Genomic DNA, 23,538 nt, shown 5'->3' with positions numbered 1-23,538 from the left:
TTCTCCTGTATGTCTCTCTCTGTTGGTGTGTATATATATATATATATATATATATATATATATATATATATATATATAATATGTTGTTATTTCACTAATATCACTGATCTGGCACTGAGCTCTGACCCGTCTCTGTTTCCGTCAGGAACGAAATCATCGTTTAAGAAAACATCACGACCTGAGTGCCAGCCAAACCGATCTGGCGCATTGAAGGAAGTGAACTACCACCTCTGACCACCGGACTGCCTTCGCTGTAAATTTCTGTTTGTAGGAAAGCTTCGCGCGTTCGTCGCTCTTCAGCATCGCAACGCAAAGTGCTCACTGGACGGCCTCTGAACTCTGACCCCACTGCTGCAGGTTTGAGCTCCCAGCAGGAAGCCTGTGCTCCTGTCACTGCGCATCAGGGGTGTGAATGTACAGCTCTCTGCTGCATGTGTGTGTCTTGTGAGAAAGCTCGTGCTACGTCAAACTGTTTCCTGGTTTTAGTGATATGAAAAATATGAATTATGCTGGAGTTGGTTTGAAGGCGGACACAGGCGCAGGTTTTACTTCACCAAGCCTCGGCTCAAAATGAACTCCCCCGTTTCACCGAGAGAAACTGAATGTCTAGTTACCGCTGGGCTGAAAGCTCCGTTTTATGAAATGATGATGTTGGTAATGAAACAGCAAAGCAACTCTGTGGTTTAGCAGCCATTTTCTACAAAATACTGTCTGAAATGAGTCACCTGCCATCAAAACGAACGTTTCTCTCGGAAATGCTATGTTCAGATTATGATGATTATTATTATGCACTGTTCCCTTTCTAAAAATATCCCTAAATTAAATAATTAATTAACCTTACAGGGGCAGTATTATATATTTTTCAGGCACATAGCGCTATACATATATTAAATATGACTAAAGAAATTTGACTTTGTATTTAACGTCTTGAAATTGGGCCTCTGTCTCTTTAAATACTCCCGCTTTTTCTGAAACTCTGCCTTTAGGAAAGCATCACAACATTGCTCCTTTAGCAACATTTTAACCAGTGTTGCACGGAGAAGTAACTCCTAGAACAAGTTCAGCAGATGCTCAGTCCCACCAGGTGTTTGCTAATTAAATCTGGCTAGTCTGAAGGAGCTGAGTGGGGGGCTGGAAGCTTGAAACTTTTACAAGCTTCCAGCTCCAGCTCCTGAGGAGGAGCTCTGTCCTCGAAGGCGGAGCTAGGTCCACCAAGTTGTTTTTGCACAGCTGCATGGTTGCCATGGAGATTAAAGCGTTTCTTAAGCATGCATAAAAGTATCAAAGCAACACTCCAGATATGTTATTGATGAGGGAATAACATTATATCATAATATAAAGCATAAAAAAGTCTATTTTACATAATACTGCCCCTTTAAAGGAATATATTCAGGATTTTTTTTTTTAAAGTAAGGTTTTGTTGAAATTTTAAAAGCAATTAGCATTTGTTTTCTTTTATGCCAGTCTTGGCATTGCTGGCATACCATATAGAGAAGCTGGTTGCCTGCATGTTTCCAGGACATATTTGCTCTACAAAAAGGAGATGTGAAGAGCGAATCCTAATGGCGTTTATTAAATCAAGACTCCATCTTTGTATCAAAGCAGGCAGAGCACACTGAGGTAATGGCAGCCTGGTTGTGTGACCTGAAAGTGTTTCATTTGTGTCGGTGCGTGGGTGTTTGACGTGGGTGGTGTTCAGAGCTGAGTGGTTTGTGTTGGAGTGGGTTTGACCCCTGGAGGTGCACAGATGTTAGTTAGACCCCAAGTCATCCCCACACCTCCATTCCCCCAAAATAACAGTCTTAATATAATATCTGCTTTGGTGTTTGGTGTAGCTGTTAACTTCAGTCTGTGGGATCTACTCTGGGTTTATGCTAAGACAAAACAGCAACAGAGTTATGCTTAAGCCCGAAATTATTCACACTCCCTTCCGATTTAGTTTTGAAGCAGTCTTTAAATTTTCCCACCACGTTTCTTCTGACTGGAAGAAATATTGACGTTTTGCAGTCCCAGTTGGAATGTGCAGGGACCTTTAGGTTGGGGTGAGCCATCAGTCTCAAACACCTGGAGCTCGTTAAAACATTAAAATTGCAGTGTAAACACACATAAAGCCGGTTAGCATCTCCAACAGTTGCTAACCTTTACAGATTGCTGCGCCGTCAAACAAGGTTTTTCCATTCAGTGTTGAAATGGGTTGCATATTTTTTTACAAACACAATGTGTAAAATATGTGGTAATATAAAATATGTGAAAAATATTTGTTCTTTTCAGAATCAATACCCATTTTAAATAGTTTTACCTATTGGGAGATTCTGATCTCATTTCACATCAGAAAAAAAAACTTTTTGCTAAATAAAAACAGTTTTAACTCGGACTCTGCCAGGGGTATTGATGAGTTTGGGCTCAATCATATCTACCGCAGGTAAGATATTAACTATTTACAAGCTTTTAGTAGGAACCTGTTTAAAAAAAAAAAAGCAGATATTTGTTCAGTTAGATTTTAATGTTACTCCGGTGTCCATAGAAACACGATTGCTCCAGAATAGCTGAAGATTTTTATGACTGACTGGAGAACTTAAAACTTTAAAATCTCAACAAACCAGTTAAGTGACCCAAAACCTGTACATGAAACCTAACAAATGTCCAAAGTTTGTCTGATAAAATATCTGCATTAGAACATGTCTGCCTTCCCTGTGCAAAAAGGAGAAAAGCGACAAAGAAGAGCATGATCTTCTTGTTTCGAGTGTCTAAGTTTAACCCTAGCTCCTCAACTAGCTCCCCAGCTAGCTCTTCAACTAGCTCTTCAACTAGCTCCATAGCTAGCTCTTCAACTAGCTCCCCAGCTAGCTCTTCAACTAGCTCCACAGCTAGCTCTTCAACTAGCTCTTCAACTAGCTCCACAGCTAGCTCCTTAGCTAGCTCTCAGGTCGGATTTGAGTTTATGAAGGGACAGAAAATCCACTTGTATTTGAAGGACAGAAGTTGAAACTTGACTGGCCTCATCTCAGCTGCTTCCTCTTTAAAACGTTCTGTTCTGTGTTGATTAAAGTTTTAGCTTCTGATATATGAAGTCCTGTGTTTACATTTTTGTCAATGCTGTTTTATGTGTATTTATCCATGCTGTGTTCTGGAAAATCCTTATGTTTATGCAAAAAAACCAAAAAAACACTTCATATTTATTCATGCTGTCACCTGGAACTGAATCAACTGGAACGTGACAGTTGAGGCTAATTTTACACAATTTGAAATTATTCATCAGTTTTTCCAACAGTACCAGTAGAAAGATCTCCAGTTGTTCTCAATGTCTGATCCGGACAAGTCTTTACTTGAGTGAAGTGCAATTTATGAAAAAGATTTAAAGATGATTTAAATTGTGAACGCAAGATTTCAGTGTGTATTCTGATGCTTTCATTCCAAGAGGTTTATAGGAAGAAAAAGTTCCAGTGATGTGTGTTATGCTAGTCTGCTCTGCTTTAATCGATTCAAGCTACCTATACAATTCTAATTTAATGTGTAAAGATCATTTTGAACCAAAGCTGTAAGACTTAACCTTTGATTAAACGTTCCAGCCTTCCTGAGCTTTTCTCTCTGCTTTTGTTTTCCATGAATAAACTTGTGTAGTGTACACCAGGTCGATAAACGCACTGTTCCTTTAAACAACATCCAGCAAATAAAAACCTTGCTGCGTAGCCCTGCATAGATGCTTTGAATTAAATTCATAGTCAAAAAACTTGTATTAAATTGAGTTGTAACCGTAGGAAAGTGACATGAGTGAAATATCAAAAATGACGGAAATCATCGGCTGTCAAAGTGAAAAGCAAATATGTTGCTCACAGCTAAGAGCTGGTCCAGATTTTTGAGGGTCTGGTTTCAGCTTTTGCAACTAAAGATGCTTATCAAGAAAACTGAATTTCATTTTTAAAAAATAGATCTTGACTCCTTTGCATAGAACACTTTAGAGTTTACATGAGCCACAGACCTGGACTGCAGGTAGGTTAGTCAAGCAAACACTTTGTAAAGTTTAACTGATTCTTGTCATGCATGATGTAGTTTCTCATTTAAGGTTTTAAACATATTTTTTAAAACTAGTATAAAGCTAATCTGGGAAAACAGGTTAGCTTGATGCTAGCACACATCACTGCAAACCGAGAACTACACGTCTATGTAATGTACATATCGTAATATAAGAGAAGCTCTGCTATGGAGGAATATTGCTCCTCAGTGGGAATAGCAGTAAATTGGCTCATCTGCAAACACAACCATTGATTGAATGGATCAGATTTCATCGCTGATGAAACTATTTCCTGGAAAATCTGGCCTCAAGTCTTAAGATGCTGTCCTGTATTTAGCGCCAACATCTTCCCACAGCATGATGCTGTCACCACTATGTTGGGGTGGTTTGTTTTAAATAAAAGGTTTATATAATTAATTTATCTACAAGTCACTCATAAACCTTTTTTATATATATATATATACTGTATTTATATATATATATATAAACATTTGTGTAAAGGACTTTTATGAAGAAAATGAAGTGCTAGAGATAAAGTTGGTTTAAAAGGTACTATAAAAACAAAACCATAAATTGAAGAAAATCACACAACTTTAAGTAAACACTACCAATCAAAGCTTTAGACACGTATCTGAATGAAACTAATTCATTTTGGTTTCATTACTTTGTTCCTTGAAGTGCAAGATTGGGAGGAACGTACAATAAACAGCAGGATCATCGTGTTTGAATTTATTGTTGATATTCTCTAAACCACACAGGATCAACTTTGTACGTACAGATTCAAACAAACAAGTAGCAATTAAATCTTACATTACTTTTAATAATAAAACATGTGACATGAAATTCTGGCTTGATATACTTCACATTTCTTCTTAGAATAGACTGAGCCTTAAGACATACTCCACACATTTTCATCATGGTTTTAGATGAGTATTCCAAAATAAATGTTGAAGTCTGTTTGAGATTGTCTCTGTTGGAGGAGCACCCAGCCATGTTCACATGTCAGTCTACCTGCTGAGTCAAGCAGAAGATGGGGAACTTAAACCAGTCAGACAGTGCTAATTATTAACAAGTATTAACAAACTGAAAATCAAAGCCAATGTGACTTTTGACTGTCATTAATATAACTTTATTTGCAAAATAAATGTTTATTAATTGCTTTGTAATTTATCTTCATTTATATTTTGAATAAACTAAATTGTTCACTTAGCTAACACTCCGAAACAAATGCTTTTTGTCGTTTCTCTCGAGTAGATTATAGTATGTTTTGACTTCTAGTGGACACAAACAGCCCACTCGTTCACACTTGTCACGTGACTTGAGATATGTGCTCTGATTGGTTGAATGCTCCTGGAGGGTGTGGCTTGATTGGAGTTTGTGATAGAAGAAGACGACTCGACAGAAGAGAGGGGAAAGGGAAGCTTGGAGACAGAAAGCGTTTAGGCGTTATTTTGGCGAAGTATTAAGGTGGTTTTTTGGCATAATCTGGGCTGTGAGTGGATCTAGATGGCTAGTTGTAGTGGAGGGTGTTCAGAAGATGAAAATATGGATACAGGATGGTCTATGGTAGAAAATAGAAGAGGGGGAGGGGGAAAGGATAAAGGTAAAAAGGGAATAAATGCCGGTAAAAGGTCTCTTGAAGATGAGGAAGAAAGAGTGGAAATAAAAAAGAAAATAATGATGGAAGACTTTAAAGTTATTTTAAAGTTTAAGGCTGGACAAGATATGATTGGGGTAAGTCCTATCAATCTATCAAATGGATTAAAGAAAGTCATCGGAGATGTAGAACTAGCTAAAGTTTTAAGAGATGGGAGCCTGCTTATTATTTGTAAGAATGCTGAACAAAAGAATAAGGCAGTAAAACTACAAATGGTATGCAAAAAAGAAGTATTAGAAAGAAAGGTAGTGGGGGAAGAAAGAGGGGTGAAAGGGGTAATATCAGGGATCCCTGTTGGAGAAAATTTGGAAGAGCTTAAGAAAGTAATGAAAGGAGGAGAGATTATAGGCATCAAACGATTGCAAGCTTTTAGGAATGGGGAGAAAATGGACAGTACATCTATTCTATTAGATTTCAAAGATAAAGTTCTGCCTGATAAGGTGATGGTTGGTTACATGAGTTTTAATGTAAGAGCCTATATTCCACCGCCTCTCAGATGCTATAAGTGTCAAAGATATGGTCATACTGCAAATGTTTGTAAAGGGAAACAGAGATGTGGTAGATGTGGAGGTGAACATTCGTATGGTGAGTGTGGAAGTAACCCAGTTAAATGTTGTAATTGTGGAGGAAATCATACTGCAGCATATGCAGGATGTATGGTTAGAAAAGAAGCAGCCGAAATTCAAAAAGTTAAAATTGATAGGAGAATTACATATGCTGAAGCAGTGAAAGAGGTGAAAAATATTGGAAATGATCCAAAAAAAAATTATGGAAAGGAAGAAGGGATTAATAAAAATCAGGGTAATGTCACGTTAGAAAAATTAATTCCTTTTCTTGCGTATATCATTAATTGCTCAGAACAAGCAAGAACTAAGACTGAAAAAATAAAAATTATAGTAAAGGCAGCTACAAAGTTTTTTAATGTCAAAGATCTGTCATGGGAAAAAATTCATGATGAACTTAGGCATGGGGAAGGATCATCTGAAAATGAGGCTTCTCTAATTGTTGCATAATTCAAATTCTACAATGGAACGCTCGAAGTTTAATAGCTAATGGACAGGAATTTAAAGGTTTCATAAACAATTTAAATACAAAACCAGACATAATATGTATTCAAGAAACATGGCTTAAATCATCACTGCAATTTAATATTCATGGTTACTCAGTTTTACGTAAAGATAGAATAAATGGGAATGGAGGAGGATGTGCCATATTTATAAAAGAAAATATTAAATTCATTCAGCTTCAAATAATAACAGACCTGGAAATTATTGCTGTAGAAATTTGGACAAATAATGGAAATATCAAAATAATAAATTATTATAATCCTTGTAAAAAATTGGAAAAATTAAAACTTGAAACAATCCTAAGACATTGGAGAGGGAAGATAATTTGGTGTGGGGATTTTAATGCACACAGTACTTTATGGGGAGAGCAAGATGATTATAATGGAGGAGTTTTAGAAGAAGTGATTGAAGAAAAAGAATTGGTAGTGTTAAATAATGGTGTAGGCACTCGGGTGGATTTGATCAGAGGGAAAGAATCAGTTATTGATCTGACTTTGGTGTCGCAATCTTTTGCGGAAAATTGCAGCTGGAGAATATGCAAAAAAAGTACAATAGGAAGTGATCATTATCCAATTTTTGTTGAGGTAGAAATTGATATAGAGGAAAACCAGATAAAAAGTGAGGGAAAATGGAGATTTGGGGATGCAAATTGGGAAAAATTTAGAATAATAAATGAGATTAATATGGTAAATATAGATACAAGTAAACCAATAAATGAATTGAATTTAGAAATTAGTAAAAGCATTATTAACGCAGCAAAAATAGCCATTCCTAGAAGTAATGGTACAAAAAAAAAGAAAATAGTTCCTTGGTGGACGTCAGAATGTTCAGGAGCAATTAAAATGCGGAATAAGGCTTTTAAAATTCTTAAAAAAATTATTTGTTTCCAAAATTTAATAAATTACAAAAGGAGACAGGCAGAAGTCAGGAAAGTTATAAGAAATGCTAAAAGGGATTATTGGAGGAAATATTGTGAGTCCTTAGGGAGAAATACTGCATTAGATAAGGTTTGGAATACTATTAAAAAAATGTCCGGTAAATCAAGAGAATATTTCTTTCCAGTATTAAAAGAGGATGATAAAATTATAGTAGATAGTAAAAGTAAAGCAGAATTATTAGCAAGAGTATTTACAAAGATACATAGCACGGAAAATCTAAATAGTAAAGAAAAAAAAGGACGTGAAATTACATTGCAGAATCAAAATGAATTACTGTATAATGATGAAGATAATGAGGACTTTATTAATATAAATTTTTCTTTAATAGAGTTGAATAAAGCATTGAAGAATTCCAGTAAATCAACTCCTGGGAATGATCAAATTAGTTACAGTATGCTAAGTAATCTTAGTGAATTGAGTAAAAAAATATTATTAGAATTATATAATAAGGTATGGAAGGAAGGAATATTACCTGACAAGTGGAAAGAAGCAATTGTTATACCTATTTGTAAACCTGGTAAAGATCCTCACTCAGCTGAGAGTTACAGGCCAATAGCTTTAACATCATGTATTGGTAAGATTATGGAAAAAATGGTAAATAATAGATTAATTTATTATTTAGAGTTGAAAGAGAAGATTAAATCTTATCAATTTGGTTTTAGGAAAGGTAGAAGTACAATAGATTCTGCATTATGTCTGGAATATGAAATTAGACGGGCTCAGATTAATAAGGAGAGTCTAATAGCAATTTTTTTAGATATAGAAAAAGCTTATGATATGTTATGGAAAGAAGGATTGTTAATTAAAATAAAACAAATGGGGATAAGGGGCAGAATATATAGATGGATTAAAAATTTTTTAACGGAAAGAAATATAAAAGTAAAGGTAGGTGGCGTTTTAAGTTCAAGGCATCAAGTCGAAAATGGTACTCCCCAAGGTAGTATAATAAGTCCTATGCTATTTATTATAATGATTAATGATATTTTTAATAATATAGATAAATCTTTTGGTGTTTCATTATTTGCAGATGATGGCCTTATCTGGAAGAGGGGAAGAAATATTGAATTTGTAAATAGGAAACTACAAGAGGCATTACATAGTGTAGAAGATTGGGCTTTAGAATGGGGATTTAGAATCTCAATATCTAAATCTAAAGTTGTTGTTTTTACAAATAGAAAGTTAAATATTATTACAAATCTGAAATTATATGAGAATGTTATTGAAAGGATAGATCAAATAAAATATTTAGGATTCTGGTTTGATAAAAAACTTACATGGAAGACTCATGTTAATAAAATAGTTGAAAAAAGTAAAAAAATCTTAAATATAATGAGGTGTTTAAGAGGAAAAGAATGGGGAGCTGATAGGAAAGCTTTAAAAACAATTTACATTGGTCTAATCAGGTCAGTTTTTGATTATGGATGTATTTTATATAATTCAGCTTCAAATAGTTTACTTAAAACCATAGATAGAATACAATATCAAGCATTAAGGCTTTGTTGTGGAGCGATGAAAAGTACCCCAATTTCAGCTCTACAAGTTGAGATGGGTGAGATGCCGTTGGAGCTCAGAAGGAAACAATTAGCAATAACTTACTGGGCAAATATTAAAGGACATAAAGAAAGTTATCCTCCATATATTATGTTACAATCTTGTCAAGAAAAAGAAAAACAGCAAATTAATAGTTTTGGATGGTTTATAAAAAATGAAATAAGAGATATAGGAATAAATCATAGTTTAATTAGTCCTGTGTTTGTTCTTCCTGTTATCCCACCATGGATAATTGAGATAGCGGAAGTTGATTTGAGTTTACTGGAAAAAGGTAAACAATTAGAAAAGAAAGAGGTGGAAAATTATATTGGAAATGAATATGCGGAATATATACAAATATATACAGATGCCTCTAAAATGTCAAATAATAATATAGGAATAGCTTTTATAATTCCGGACTTAGATATTATGAGAAATAAAAGAATAACAGACAAATTGACAGTATACACAGGTGAACTAATGGCTATTTTAATGGCTCTAGAATGGGTTGAGGAAACAAGAGAGAGAGCGGTTGTAATCTGTTCAGATTCAAGTAGTGCATTAGTAAGTATTGTAGAACAAAATTCAGAATCAAGGCAAGATATTATAGCTGATATTAATCATTTAATGTTTAGGATTAAAAGTTATGGATCTCTGGTTAAATTAGTTTGGGTTCCTGCTCACATTGGAGTAATAGGGAATGAGCTGGCAGATAGTTTTGCTAAGAATGCAGCAAAAAAGTGTATTGTTGATTTAAATATTAAAATGAGTAAAAATGAGGTTAAAAATATTAGTAAAATGTATATTAAGGATAAATGGCAGGAACAGTGGGATAAAGGAAGAAATGCCAGATTTTATTATAGCATCCAAAGAAAAGTTGGAGAATTTAGGAAATGTAGCAGGAATAAAAAAGAAGAAGATATTATATCTAGATTAAGGTTTGGACATACAGGTTTAAACAGTACTCTTAAAATAATTAATAAACATGATACAGGTTTCTGTAGTTATTGTGGGAAATTAGAAACAATACAACATTGTTTTTTAGAATGTAGTAAGTATGTTCGAGAAAGGGAGGAATTAATTAGAAATTTAAATAGGAATAAAAATAAATTAGATATTAGAAGTTTGCTTCAAAGATCATCGGGGGACGTAGTTTTTAATAGTATTTTTAATTTTCTAAGGAGAACAGGTATTATGGGAAGATTATAGTGACTTTACATCTGATCCATACTCCAGTCTAGAAGGTGGCGGTAATGCACCTAAAAGTTGTTTGCCAACCGCCATAAAAAAAAAACAAGAAGAAGAAGAAGAGAGGGGAAACGCTTTAAAGAAAATGTCCTCGGTACCAGACGGGAAGAAGCTGGTCCGCAGCCCCAGCGGCCTCCGAATGATCCCGGAGAACGGCGCCTTCAACAGCCCGTTCTCCCTGGACGAGCCGCAGTGGGTCCCGGATAAAGAGGTGAGACGTTTGACGGCCAAATGCTATCTGAAGTGGTTACACACCAGCGCGAAGCTATCTAGTACAGTAAACATTTCGCTTCCGGTTAGTATTTTCAGACTAAATGTAAAAAATGTGTGAAGTTTGTCAAAACAAAATAAATTGTGACAACTGACGCTTTAGAGTTGAAAATATATATCCTTTATTGTACCTTAGAGGGGAAATTCAAATGTACCAGCAAAGTGTTAAGCTAAATGGAACCATACAGGTTCACTAAAAAGTAAACATATTGAAAAAACAAGGATAAAAAAACTACAATAAGGGGTAAATTTCTTAAATACAATATAAATATTTAATGGCAGAACCTTTTACAAGAAGAAGTTTTAAAAAACAAACATTGCAGCCCACAACACGAAAGTACTAAAAAAAACTTCATTGGTGAAAGTTGACAGTGCCCTATGGAGCAGCCAGTGCTACTCCTCCCCTAGCATGGTGCTAATGGAGTTTAGCACAAAACTAGCATAAGAAGACTTATGCGTTGTCCTTTGCTTACAGGAAAAACAAATTTAGCAGCTGGAACTATTTCTAATTTGTGAAAATGCAGATTGTTGTCTCTATCTCTGTTTATGTATATTAAGGTGCACCCGGGAAAAGTTACCTTCCCATTTCAGGGGCAACACAGAGATGCATAACACAACCGCACAGTCACACCTAAGAGACCAAATAACCTTAACAGGAAACCCGAGTACCCCGAAAGAACTCAGAGAAAACTTCATGCAGGAGGAAAACCTGGGACCTTCTTGTTAGTTACTGTGTCACCACTATAATATGTGATGACCAGGCTTTTTTTTTTTTTTAAATTGTAGCACCTTTGATCAATGATTGATTAATAGTGACGCAAATAGTGACGTGTTTTGTAGTGTAGCAATGCTACAAAAAAAAAAATCAGTATATTTTTAGGTGTTAAATTGACACATTTTTTTTAACTTAATTTTTCTTATGACTCATGACACATTTTGATCTCCATAACTGTTAAGCGCAAGGTTAGCTTTTCATAATTAGGTAAGCTCTAAAATGCCGTGTTTTTTTTTATTTTTTATTTTTGTTCCTGAAGTACTTTTTTATTAGAAAGTAAGCAGACAGGAAGTGGTCACGGAGAGGTGAGGAAAGACGGGCGGCCAAGGAACCGAGGACGGGACTCGAACTCGGGACGCCCGACGCCTCGAAGCTAGCTTTTATTTATTTACTTTTTAATTTTTTTCCCCTCCAGGGGGTCTTTTGTGGGCTCTAGTGTCCCTTATATGAATGTAGGTTAACACGAGAGGAGGGAAGACATGCGGCAAATATCGCCGGGTCCGGGAATCGAACCCGCGACGGCCGCGTCGAGGACTCAAGGCCTCCAAACGTGGGTCGCGCTATGCCCCACGCCCAAAGCTAGCTTTTATTTTTGTGGAGACACTTTGCCGTATCCGGTTTTCTGCTCCGAGCTGCCGCGAGCTTGACGTGTTTGTGGACATCGCAGTTGGCTCCTGGACTGGGCGTTGCAGGCTGCCATGGCCAGTCTGGTAACAGAAGAAGTTTGCGAGCCAAGCCTCTCCCGTCCAACTAAAGCCAGAGCAGAGCTGGTTAGCATCAGTGTAGGAGCCGGTTACAGTGACTTCGTGCCTATGTGTGTGTTAGCCAACTGTCACGCCCGCACATAGATGATAGTATTTAGCTAAATTGTTGCGAAAGGAACACTGCTAAAAAGAAAAAAGTCTGTCTCCTTTTAGTGAGCGTCAGAATCACAGACAGAGCCCAACACTGTCTGTTGAAGAGCAGATTGCACACAAATAAAGTTAATCCTTTATTCTTGACTTTAGACTCTGTTTGTTTTTCTCTGAACTTTTAATTCCTAAAAACTTTTAGGCCGCAATGCCTCCAGAGTGAGACGGAAAGAAAACAATGTAGGAATTTTGAGTGGGAAAAGTGACAGTCCAGCAGAGAGAGTACGTGATGTGTGGCTGAAGCGGAGCAGGAGCCAGGCTGCTGTTTAACTGGAATCTGCTCAGCTCAGCATGTTGTGTAACATCCTGTTTTTTTTCTCTTTCCCTGTCACCCAGTGTCCCAGATGCATGCAATGCGACACCAAGTTTGACTTCATCAGACGAAAGGTTTGTTTGGTCTTTGTTTCTGCACTACCATGGTGCTAAATGACAGCTTTATCTGACTGAAAACAGGAAACCAGACTCTGTCTGATCAGGCCGCTTACACCAGTGGTGTCCAAACCCTTAGTCACTTGGGCCGAAATGGTCAGGTCAAAAAAAAAAGAAGCTAAAACTACAAAAAAAATTAATTCATTTTCTCAACAATTAACTAAGCACACAGTAATTCTAATTATACATGTAAAAATGTATTTTTTTGTTTTTATTTTTTGTGGGAAAGGGGAGTTTAAATCCTTGTAGATCCAATACAGAGTTTTTCACGTTGTTAAAAGAAAGATATCCAGTTTGCACGTTCTACTGGACTCGGATGAAACAAGTTAAATGAGACATCCCGCTTCTTCTCAGCAATAAGAACAGGATTTGAGTCACTGTCTCTTTAGAAACGGTAACTCAAGCAAGGTTTAACAAATTAAAATAAAGCAGATTATCTGAAGTCCGTTTCCCACTGAGATCACATTTATCAACTGAATTCTCTGAGGAGTTTCTCAACAGAAGTCAGATGATAAATGTGATCCTATTTATGAAATTACAGAGGAAGCAAAAAGCATGGCTAAGACAAAAGCTTTGTGGTTTAAATTTTTTCTTTTTCTTTTTTTTAACTTTTCTTTGGAAATGTTAAAAATAACCAGAATAAATAAATACAATCATCAATATTTTCCATCAACATTTTAATTTGTCATTAATAATTTTGCTCTAATTTAAGAATAAAATTCTCAATCTGCATAAACCACCTGTTGTGGTGGGCCATGCAGAATCATGGGGCCATAAGTGGCCCCTGAGCCACACTTTGGACATCCCTGGCTTAGACTTTTATCTTTTTTGTTATTTATCATTTGCATTATCCTCTTCTTTTCATTGTTTAATTTTTTTTAAGAAAACTTCTTAAAATAGGAACCTGTTTCCAAGGAAGCAATGAAAACGTTGCTAGTAATGATTTCCATTCACTACCAAAACTCTGGCTTGAAGTGTTTCCCAGTTTATCATCTTCTAAACTCAAACTGTATTAGCTTTCAGCCCTGCTGAGCTAACACTTTACAACAAGCTGAGCATTTGAGCATTTCTAGTTGAAAACAGCTCAGGCTCTTTCAGAATGCGTGGAGAAAGCTGGTCTGTTTACAGCGATGTGTTGTGTTCCTGTCCCTCTCACAGCGCTTCACATTTCAATCTTCTGCCCCTTTAGACCCACTAAACATGAGCCTCGCTCTGATTTAACGTCTGTGTCCTGCAGCACCACTGTCGGCGCTGCGGCCGCTGTTTCTGCGATAAATGCTGTAGCAAGAAGGTGGCGCTGCCCCGGATGTGCTTCGTTGACCCGGTGAGGCAGTGTGCAGAGTGCAGCCTGGTCTCACAGAAGGAGCTGGAGTTCTATGACAAGCAGCTCAAAGTGCTGCTGGGAGGTAAACTGGCTCTCTGCTCGCCTTGGTTTGGCTCCACTGACTCTCATGCCATCACCAGTAGTTATGTATACAGTGCAGTCAGCATTTTAAATGCACTTACTGTTGCCAGGAATGTAATATTAATATTAATCTTCTAATGATGCAGTGGGGGGGGGAAATCTAAGTGAAATTAGGACTGTCATGATAATACATTTTGCTGGACAATGAGTTTTCCCAGAAGTTATTGCGATAAACGATGATATTGTTGTTTTGAGACCATTTTCAAGTCATTTAACGCTAATAACATAATAATGAAAGGACACATTCTCAAAGATCAATAAACTTTAGGTTCTAGTGAATATTTAACACTAGAACTGGAAGACATCTTAAATATCCAAGATAAATAAAACACAAACAACAAAGAAAATGAATTAGGAAATCTCTGTAAACAAAACCTTCAAAAATGGATTGATTGATACCAAAAACACTTTGAACTGTCTTTTTTATATATATATATATTAAGGTTTTGTTGGCTCTAGTGGCCTTTATTTGAAAGTAGTTCGACAGGAAAGAGGGTAATGAGAGAGGGGGAAGACATGCAGCAAATGTCTCCAGGCCGGGAGTCGAACCTGCGACCACTAAGGCCTCAATACGTGGGTTGTGCTTTGCCCCTGCGCCACCACAGCACCAGTATATAGGTTCTTTAAACTTAAAATTCAATCATTAAGTCTTTTTCTTTTTATCCCAAAGAAAGTATCGCCAAGCTAATCTTTGAATAAAGAAAGGGTGAAAGATGTTGCCCTCTTCAGTCTTTTTGTTTTGTTTTTCCAGGAGGGACGTTTGTCGTCACTTTGGGAACGTCAGATAAATCTGAAACCATGACATGCCGCCTCTCCAACAACCACAGGTCAGGGTGAAACGCTCCGACCTGCCAAAGCCTTCCCTAATGTTAGTCAAACGTTAATACCCTTTTTTTTTTACCTTCTCATCAGATACCTGTTCCTGGACGGTGAAAGTCACTTTGAGGTGGAGCTGTCCCGCATCTCCAGCATGCAGATACTGACAGACGGGACGAGTCCAGGAGGTAAAATGCTGCAAACATCACATTTTCAACTCAGTGGGGTTTTCCTGATTTCTGCCGCTGTGGGAATAAATAGTTTTTGCTTCCTTTTCGTTTTTCTAGCTCTTCTTAAATGAGTTGTTTTGAATGTCATTAGAAGATGACTGCAGAATGTCTTTGTTCTCTAACACTGCTGCGCTGACGGCTCTGCTCTTCCTCTGGACCCAGAGGAAGACGTTCACACTTACACCAGCCTGCTGGACGGCCTGTGTGTCTCTGAAGGTTGGCTGCTGCTCGCCCCTCAGCGTCTACATCCACCCTCTGCCCCGGCCTGATGTCACCCCATCCCATTACCCCATCCTGGAGTTTGCATGAAAGCAACACCTGAATTACTTTACTTTACATCCTTTGGAGTCTGAGGGGAAAAACTGTTCTCCCATTTTCCTTTTCAGTCAATTTTGGTTACTTTCCATATCTCATCTCATCCAGTTGCTCTATTTAATGTTGAGTTTTCTCTGGTGTTTGAGTCCAGACAGACAACAGATACTTTTCCAAAAAGTATTGAGTTGGTGGTGTGTGTGTGTGTGTGTGTGTAGGAGGGACGTCGCGGGCCAGTGGGATGCTCCTCCATTACAAACCAATGGGCTCCGAGGATGCCCAGCAGCTACAGATGGAGGCTGCAGAAGACAAGAAGGTGGCATCGCTGTGGCTTGCTGCAATGCACAAGGTACAGGAAACCTCACACTGAATATGGAATTATTGTTTATCTGCTACCTCTGCACCAGTACGGTCACTAAAATACACCAACAGCTCCACCAGCTGGTCAAACATGGAAAAACAACTTTAATTTGTTCAGTCAGTGCAGTTAGGAGTAGAACAGCCAATGGAAAATAAATACTAAAGAAACTGAAAATGACTAAAACAACAGGTTGACTACCTTGGACATAACATGTAGTGTTTAAATAAAGGTACTTATTCAGAATGGAGGAAAAAATCCAAACCTATATGCCTGTGTGAAAAAGTAATTGTCCCCCTAAAACTAATAACTGGTGGGGCAATTATTGTCATCATCAACAATGAAATAAATGGCAAGTTAGCTAAATGGAAATCTCCTGCAATGCTGTGCAGGAATTCTGAGTCACATTTTGAGTATGAACCAAACCTGTAAGGTCATGCCCAAGTATCCAAATGAGATTCAGGTCAGCACTTTAACTAGGCCACTACAAAGTCTTTGTTTAGTTTTTCTGAAGCTGTTCAAATGTGGAACCTATTTAGTTTGTTTTTTGTTGACAACAGTTTCTTTACACAGGTCCATGTCTGTTTGGATTGTTTTGTATTTTTCAAACACAAGCTGCATTTTGTGTTTTTATATGTATCTGATATATCCACATTATTTATGTATTTTTGTTGTTGTACATGCTGCAGTAATACATTAGCCAACGATGTGCACAGAGCGCTTCAAAAGCACAAAGGGTTAAACTTGTAACAGTGCTGAGTATTTTATCAAGAAACAATGATGCGGTTGCAAATGTCAGAAACAAAAAAAACGTAAAGTCTCCATTATTAAAGGGAAGGTGTTGTCTTGACGACAGGCGGCCAAGCTGCTGCACGAAGCTCGAGACCAGTGACGGCCAGGGGGGAACGGAGGCAGCACACACCCAAGTGTTTTCCAGCCGAGTCGGATTCAGATCGGGTTTGCTCTCATCACCGCAGATTCACTTTATCCATCTGATCTCTTATCGGTTATTTATGCGAGCTCGCCATTGTCATGTTTTTTGTTGTTGCAAGAAATCTTTCTAAAAGGAGAAAAAGAGCATTTCACTCACCTCTATAAGCAGTACTCTGTCTATTCTGCGTTTTCTCTCCGTTCATCGCTCCAGTCTGGTTTCACTCACTAACTGGGTCGTGCAGATGAAACGTTTTTACAGGACGTCGAGGCTTGCTAATGTTGGAGGCTTTAATATTAATTCAGAAATGTTACTCTGTATTCTTATGAAGGTTGTACAACACACTTTTTACACTCGGTTCATTGCGCAGGGATTTTAAACGCTGCTGTTTGTGCAGGGATGACAGAACCAAGTCGTATCGTCAGCAGATCTTCCAGTTCCAAACTCTTTCTAAGCACATTAAAGGAAACATGCAGATTAACTTGTGGCACAAGGTTGAGAAGCAGATATATTCATCTTTCCTTGGTATTAAGAAGCTGTAGTTGTTGTCTGAATTCCTTTGAAAACCAAGTAAGAACTGGGTATTCTGTTCTACTTTACATTAGCTCTTTTAAACTATTTTAAAACTCTTTTGAAAACAACAATCGCTTCTTCTAGAGCTTTTTTCGATGCTGCCACTTTCCTACGTTGTGCATGGATCTGAATTTTCTTGGCGGCCGTTTCCAGTCTCAGCGTTTTGTAAAGCTCTAACCTGCCCAAACAATTTTTTTCCTAAAGAACAACGGCAGAATATAGAAAAACATAGCAACAGCATTCCAATTTTCTTTGTATCCTTCCTGTCGAGAAAACCTATTAGGCTTCTTCCATCTCTGTGCTTCCTGTGGCCTCAGATTGGAACACCTCACTGATGGTGAAAATGATTACAGTAACAATCAGTCTTCACTCAGTAACGACTTCCACACCGAAATCCATCGTTACTGCGACCCATCTCTCTGTCTGTAGAATGTCTGACCCTAAAGTTGACCTTAAAGTCCCCAACACTGGGTACCAGCTGTCTGTTTGGTGGGTCTCTAATTTAAATGTGCATGAACATGTTAACTTGCTAACGTTCAACTCTGAAGGATTTCCTGAACTGATTTTGCTAATTACAGTAGAAAACCGCTTCTGAGGCGCAAGTGAGAAATATTAAGTACTAGGGAGGACAGAGAACTGACAAAACGTTGCTACACTTTCTCAGTCAGCTGCAAAATATGTGCATAATTTTAATAGAAAATAAGGAAATGAGAAGAAGAAGGTCATCGGCTTTAGAGGCAACAGCCAAGAAAGAAGGCACAGAAACGGACTGAAAGATTCTGTAAGTGTTCGAAGTGTTCAGGAGTTTCTGGATGAGGCCAAACCCAGAAAACACACCCATCTGTCCAGTTTCTGATAGGCTGATGTCACTTGGACCTTTTTTTGGTTTATTGTTTTTGTTTTAGTCTCTCCCCCCCCCCCCCCCCCCCCCGAAAATTTTTGACTAACTTGCACTCTAACTTGTCTGCTTCTGTGTCTAATGAGCTTCAGACTATTCACTGACCAAAGTGAGGAATAAACACACAGGAACTTTAATTGTAGTTTCATGTATAAAAGTTTTCTATGAGCTATTGCGTTAACTATTCCTGCTTTGAATAACAGCCTGTCTGTTCTTCCATCTTTTTTAAACTAAACTGTATTGAAGTATTATAGTCACTTTATGGATTTTATTTTGATTTGTCACCTCTGTGTGATGTGGAGCATTTTAGCAGAGGCAACACACTACAGTAACTCTGAAAAACTGTTACCTGGCAACAGACCTAACATGTGCTAATGTAAAAATAAAACCAGGTAATTTGAAAAGGCTGCTGATATTTTTAGAGTTCCATTTCAAATAGGTTTATGGGTATTTGTGTGTAATCTTGGGGGGGAAAAAACCCCCACCGTGAATTCATCACATTGATGTATTTGGGAAAAAAAGACAATTTATAAATTGAGATAAATATCTACTATTGAAAATTTATTTGAAAACATAATTTCATTTGTATTTCTAGGATTTAAAGGCAAACATAAAATTTTGCAAAAAGATTATATATTTTTTTCCTCTGGGGCCAAATATTATGAATAATAAAATGACAAAAAGTTCAGATCTATAAAACATTTTGCTGGTGCTTGTAGTAGAAATTCAATGCAAAGACAGGAATAAACCAAGAAACTGTTTTAAAAAAAACCCTCCATCTTATTGTTTAATTTTTAGTCAAAGTTATTGAGAGCAATAGCTGAAGATCTGAAGGGCCTCTTGTGGCTCCGGAGCCACAGGTTGCAGACGGGTGTAGAGTTTTCCACCATGCTTCTACGGTTCTATAATCTCGGCTGTAGTGAGGTGGACGTGTAACATCGTGTTAGCATGAATGATTTAAAAGCACTTGGTGATTTATGAAGAGGATTCATGGAAATACGGTTTTAAAGGAGCTTCTGATTTAAAAGTAAATTTCTTGAGAACTATTCAAAAGCTTCTTTAGTGCCGAGGTGGGGAAAACAGATCGTCTCTCCGGTTCTGTGGAGGTAAAAATCTGGTTCTGGTCAGTAACTGACTTCTCTGTGGATCTCTAATCATTTAACAAGGAGATTCTTTAGTAAACCTGCTCAGTAACAATTCAGATGCCAATGTTTGTTGCTGTAGTGTCTCTGACTCCCCAAAAATGCTCCTGTGTATCGGCGTGTATCTTATTTCTCCACATGAACAACAGAATGATTCTTGTAGCACAAAACTGATCAGCGAAATGTCTGTTGGCATGCCGCCTTCACCTCATGAATTAAAACACGTTTCTTCAGCTTAATTCTACTTCAACACACAGATGTTTTGTTTTTTTGATCACATGATTTAGAATGTTTAGAAGATGGAGAAAGGCAAGCCCTAACCCCAGAAAAGAGAGATGAATAAGAAGCAAAACTGTACTTTAAATAAATAAAGGAGTGGCAGACTGTGCAGCCCCTTCATTATAATTCTTTCTATATATTTTTTAACCAAATGTAAACTGCCATTGTGTACGTGTGCAATCTGTTCTGCTCTGAGTACACTACAATGTTTCTCCTTGTTTGTTATGTTGCTGACGGCGCCACATGTTGTTGGACCTTTCTGTTCAAAATAAAATCAGATGTTTATACATTTTGTTTTCGTTTTCATTTTGTTTATTGTGGCCCAAATAGCATTTTTGGTCTTTCAAAAACAATAATTCAGGTGGATGTTTTACTATCACACCTTCCGGCTTTATGCATTTACAAAATAAAATGGCTGACGATGCTTTATGCATCAATTAGTAAGAGACCCTTAAATCTGAGAGTAATAAATGTCTTGTCTACTACATGAAATCAGTTATCAGTGCAATAAATGCAACGTACAGGTACAAATATAACCAGTGACTCATACGTCACTGTTTATATGCCTGAGTTTAGTAAAATAAAATGATTTGAACTGGGTAGATGTAAACAAAAATACTGTACAATAGTCTGGCTATACGTTTACCATGGCAACTGCAGCATTATGTACTGGGGGTTACTTTTTTCAGAAGGAGCTTGGGTTTTGTTTTTATTTTTTTATTTCAGTCAGATTTGACCCATGATATTCTGGTGTCTGCTAAACATGAGGGATTTTATTTTTTAAGTAAGGCAACATATATCCACACATTTACAACAAAATAACTTTGTGAGAGGAAGAAAGTAAGTTTTGGAATAAACTTTTGAGAGTCCGGAAGTCAATTTGTCAGAAAATCTTTGGAGCCATCCAATGAGGATAACAGAAGTCCAAACATTCGGAGAGTTTGGGAGACATATTTGTGAAAGGTTTAAAATGGATAAAAAAATAAAAAGAGGATGGATACATTTTCTTCAGGGGGATGTTGACATTTGTGAAAAATGATTTTGAAAAAAATCCCAAAACCAAGTAGTTTTGGGATTAGGTTGGAAACCACAAAAAAACTGAAAGATTTTATTTCTACTTTTAGTATCATTTTGTTGTGGAATTTAAATGCAAATATTTCATGTGGAAAAGTGGACAGAGTGCTAAAACATTTATTCTTATATCTATATTTAAAACATCTGTTGTGTCTTCATGATTTTTAGCTAAAGTTATTAATAGCCATTGTACATAGTCCAAAGAGCTGCTTGTAGTTCTCGAACCTCCGGTTATTTTTTATTTTTTTTTTATCTATATCGGAGGTTTTTACACAAAAATAATTTACACATTGAGACTCTTCAAAAAAAACAAAAAAAGAGACTCCGTGTTTTTAGTGAACTTGACCCACCATCACATTTTCTTTACAGACGTGGCATCGTTTCAAGGGAAAACTGTTTAGCATTTATTGCAATTAAATGACTACAATTTTATTTGATTTTGATATAAATGTGACTAAATTTTGGGACGTAAAAATAGCAAAGAAATAACTGTGTTTTTAAAATATAGTAATTAACTTAAACGTGGAGGCGGAAGTTGGAAAGTTCCAAAACAACATAGGTGGAACTATGATTATCGTAAAGTGTTTGTATTTATTTACAGTCTTAAAAACAGTTGTTTTTATATTCCACTACACAGTACTGAGTAAATGAGTAATAGAATAGATTAACCAGCAGTGTTTGAGCTCAGTTTTTGTCCCCTCCTCTCCGCTAACACCCCTCTGAAGTTGGTCTCGTCGGGGTCTCCCCAACGCAGCAGGCGCACGTGCTCGGTGTTGTGCTGGGAATTGCGCCGGTGTTTCAGCAGATATGAGGCTCGCGTAAAATGTCATCACGTGGCTAGCTTCGCTTACGCTCCCAGCTCCTTTGACAGAAGCGTGGAAGTGAATACGACGCCTTTGCGTTACAGAGTTTACGTGGGGACCACTTATTTTCACCAAGGGTGGCGTCGTCACGGCGTGACCTGACGCTGCTCCCGTCGTAGTTCACCGGACTGAAGGTATGGAGCCGCTGTGGCCACACGGCGTTGACGTGGTGTCCGCAGACACACGTCTCGTAGAGTTCAACACTTTGCTGGTATCTTTCAGACATCTGTTAGCTTGTCCCACCCAGCTCTCACCAACTTCATGTGGCTCCCAAATAGTCCGTAATGGCCACTGAAAAAAAGAAAAACAACCAGCACATCTAAAGCACATTTTTATTCTCTAATTTCTCCTAAAAGCCTGTTTCTTGGCTTGTAAAGGTGGGGGTTGCGGGTTAGGGGCTCGCGAGACGTGTGCCACGTCGCTGACCGAAGGATGGGAGCAGAGTACTGGGGGATGTTCTGCACAATCACTGCAGAATGAACTGCAGAGGCGTTCATTTCTGTGTACAGTCCAGCAGCAGATTAGAATGTGCTGGGAAACCATACTGTAACCGGAATAAGGCACTGGAAATACCGCAGCATCGATTTAGACACTCTAGTATGGGCGCATCCATTGCTCGGAGGCCCCGGGCTCTAAAGACGCTGATGGGCACCATGATGCAGCACAGCTACCAGCTGCACAAAGTCAAGTACATAGGTGTTTCAAGACAGAATTTTAGTATTCAAAGTTTCTTTACACAAGAGCATAGTTTCTTGTTGTACTAAAATACTAAAAGACCAACCTGTGAAAGAAAATTGACTTTTTAAATAGTTTGTTTCTATCATTTGGGATGCAAATATTGTTGATTAGCAACAACCTTTAAGACATTTTCAAAAAGAAGTTAAGTGGGGGGGGGGGGGGGGGGGGGGGGATTTGAAACTTACAAACTGTAAACTTTCTATTTATATTATGTGAATTAATCAGGATTTATGGGAATTGACTGGAACTTGGAGTACATATATAATTATATAGCTTCCATTGGAAAATTACCCCAGAATTTGTGTGCTTAAACACTATAGCTGTCTTTATGGAGGCCCAGAAGGGTCGACAAAATACAAAAGCCACAGAGTTAGAGTAAGAAGTCACCTCCCGCTCCAGAAAAACAAATGACAACAAGCTGGAAATAAATGTTGGCTGTTACTATTGGCACAGTTTTACGTACCAATACCATGTGTATTTATATACACATGGTATATAAATACACCATGTGTATATATATATATATATATATATATATATAAGACAAACATCGGCTTATACCAATGTTGGTGATATATTGCGCATTCCTAAAAATGTACTGGACCCAGTACATTTGGGCCCAGTGCATTTCTCTAAATGCTCTGAGAGTGCTTAGAGGGTCTCCCTCTGGTAGTGATAAATGTTGCACTGATATTTTTTATTTTTGTTCTTATTTTGTCAAGGAATTCATATTTGACATTTTGTCATATTTTCATCCAGGTTTGGAGGTCTGCAGAGCAAAACCATGAGCTCCAGGGTGTGTAAGCACTGCGGCAGCTCGGACATCGATGTTGACCAGGCGCGTGGCGATGCCGTCTGCATGGGCTGCGGCTCCGTTCTGGAGGACAACATCATCGTCTCCGAGGTGGAGTTTGTAGAGACGGGCGGCGGAGGCTCCCTGGCTGTTGGACAGTTCGTGTCTTCAGAAGGTGAGACTGATGGGACACCTCTCAGAGCCTACGGACGTGTTAGTTTCTGGTTTG

At 37.6% G+C, this 23,538-nt stretch overlaps 4 protein-coding genes across 13 annotated transcripts in view; all 4 read left to right on the top strand.

The window, feature by feature from the left end:
• Positions 1–3,578, top strand: part of klc1a (kinesin light chain 1a) — a 39,557-nt gene extending 35,979 nt beyond the window's left edge. For all 5 annotated transcript variants that reach the window (XR_004336718.1, XM_032546505.1, XM_032546503.1 and 2 more), the window contains one exon: positions 146–3,578. Coding sequence is in view for 4 of the 5 variants with exons in the window: in XM_032546505.1 (XP_032402396.1) it covers positions 146–211 (66 nt within the window). In the remaining variant the exon portion in view is untranslated. The remainder of the gene's footprint in view (positions 1–145) is intronic.
• LOC116708618 (MAP/microtubule affinity-regulating kinase 3-like) overlaps positions 1–23,538 on the top strand; it is a gene marked incomplete at its 5' end in the record, with an annotated part of 485,947 nt that overhangs the window by 104,042 nt on the left and 358,367 nt on the right. The gene's annotated exons all lie outside the window — the stretch shown is intronic.
• On the top strand, positions 5,296–20,131 carry zfyve21 (zinc finger, FYVE domain containing 21). 6 transcript variants are annotated; one of them, XM_032546531.1, is made up of 9 exons: positions 5,296–5,421; positions 10,519–10,747; positions 12,745–12,795; positions 14,075–14,243; positions 15,054–15,129; positions 15,215–15,306; positions 15,511–15,564; positions 15,879–16,009; positions 16,875–20,131. In XM_032546531.1, exons 2-9 carry the CDS (start codon positions 10,538–10,540, stop codon positions 16,908–16,910), a joined length of 819 nt encoding a protein of 272 aa, XP_032402422.1. In that variant the 5' UTR covers positions 5,296–5,421; positions 10,519–10,537; the 3' UTR covers positions 16,911–20,131. The 6 variants fall into 6 exon arrangements, with proteins under 6 accessions (XP_032402422.1, XP_032402423.1, XP_032402424.1 ...); XM_032546533.1 differs by having other exon boundaries at positions 5,297–5,421; positions 10,519–10,663; XM_032546532.1 differs by lacking the exon at positions 15,511–15,564.
• The window catches only part of brf1a (BRF1 general transcription factor IIIB subunit a), a 78,712-nt gene continuing 76,824 nt past the window's right edge, over positions 21,651–23,538 (top strand). The window contains exons 1-2 of the mRNA XM_032546500.1: positions 21,651–21,912; positions 23,276–23,484. Of these exons, the coding sequence (XP_032402391.1) occupies positions 23,301–23,484 (184 nt within the window). The 5' untranslated portion in view covers positions 21,651–21,912; positions 23,276–23,300. The remainder of the gene's footprint in view (positions 21,913–23,275; positions 23,485–23,538) is intronic.

The sequence above is a fragment of the Xiphophorus hellerii genome, chromosome 19 (genome assembly GCF_003331165.1).
Source record: "Xiphophorus hellerii strain 12219 chromosome 19, Xiphophorus_hellerii-4.1, whole genome shotgun sequence".
NCBI lineage: Eukaryota > Metazoa > Chordata > Actinopteri > Cyprinodontiformes > Poeciliidae > Xiphophorus > Xiphophorus hellerii.
Note: the sequence above shows the minus strand (reverse complement) of the source record. Positions and strands in the feature narration are given on the sequence as shown.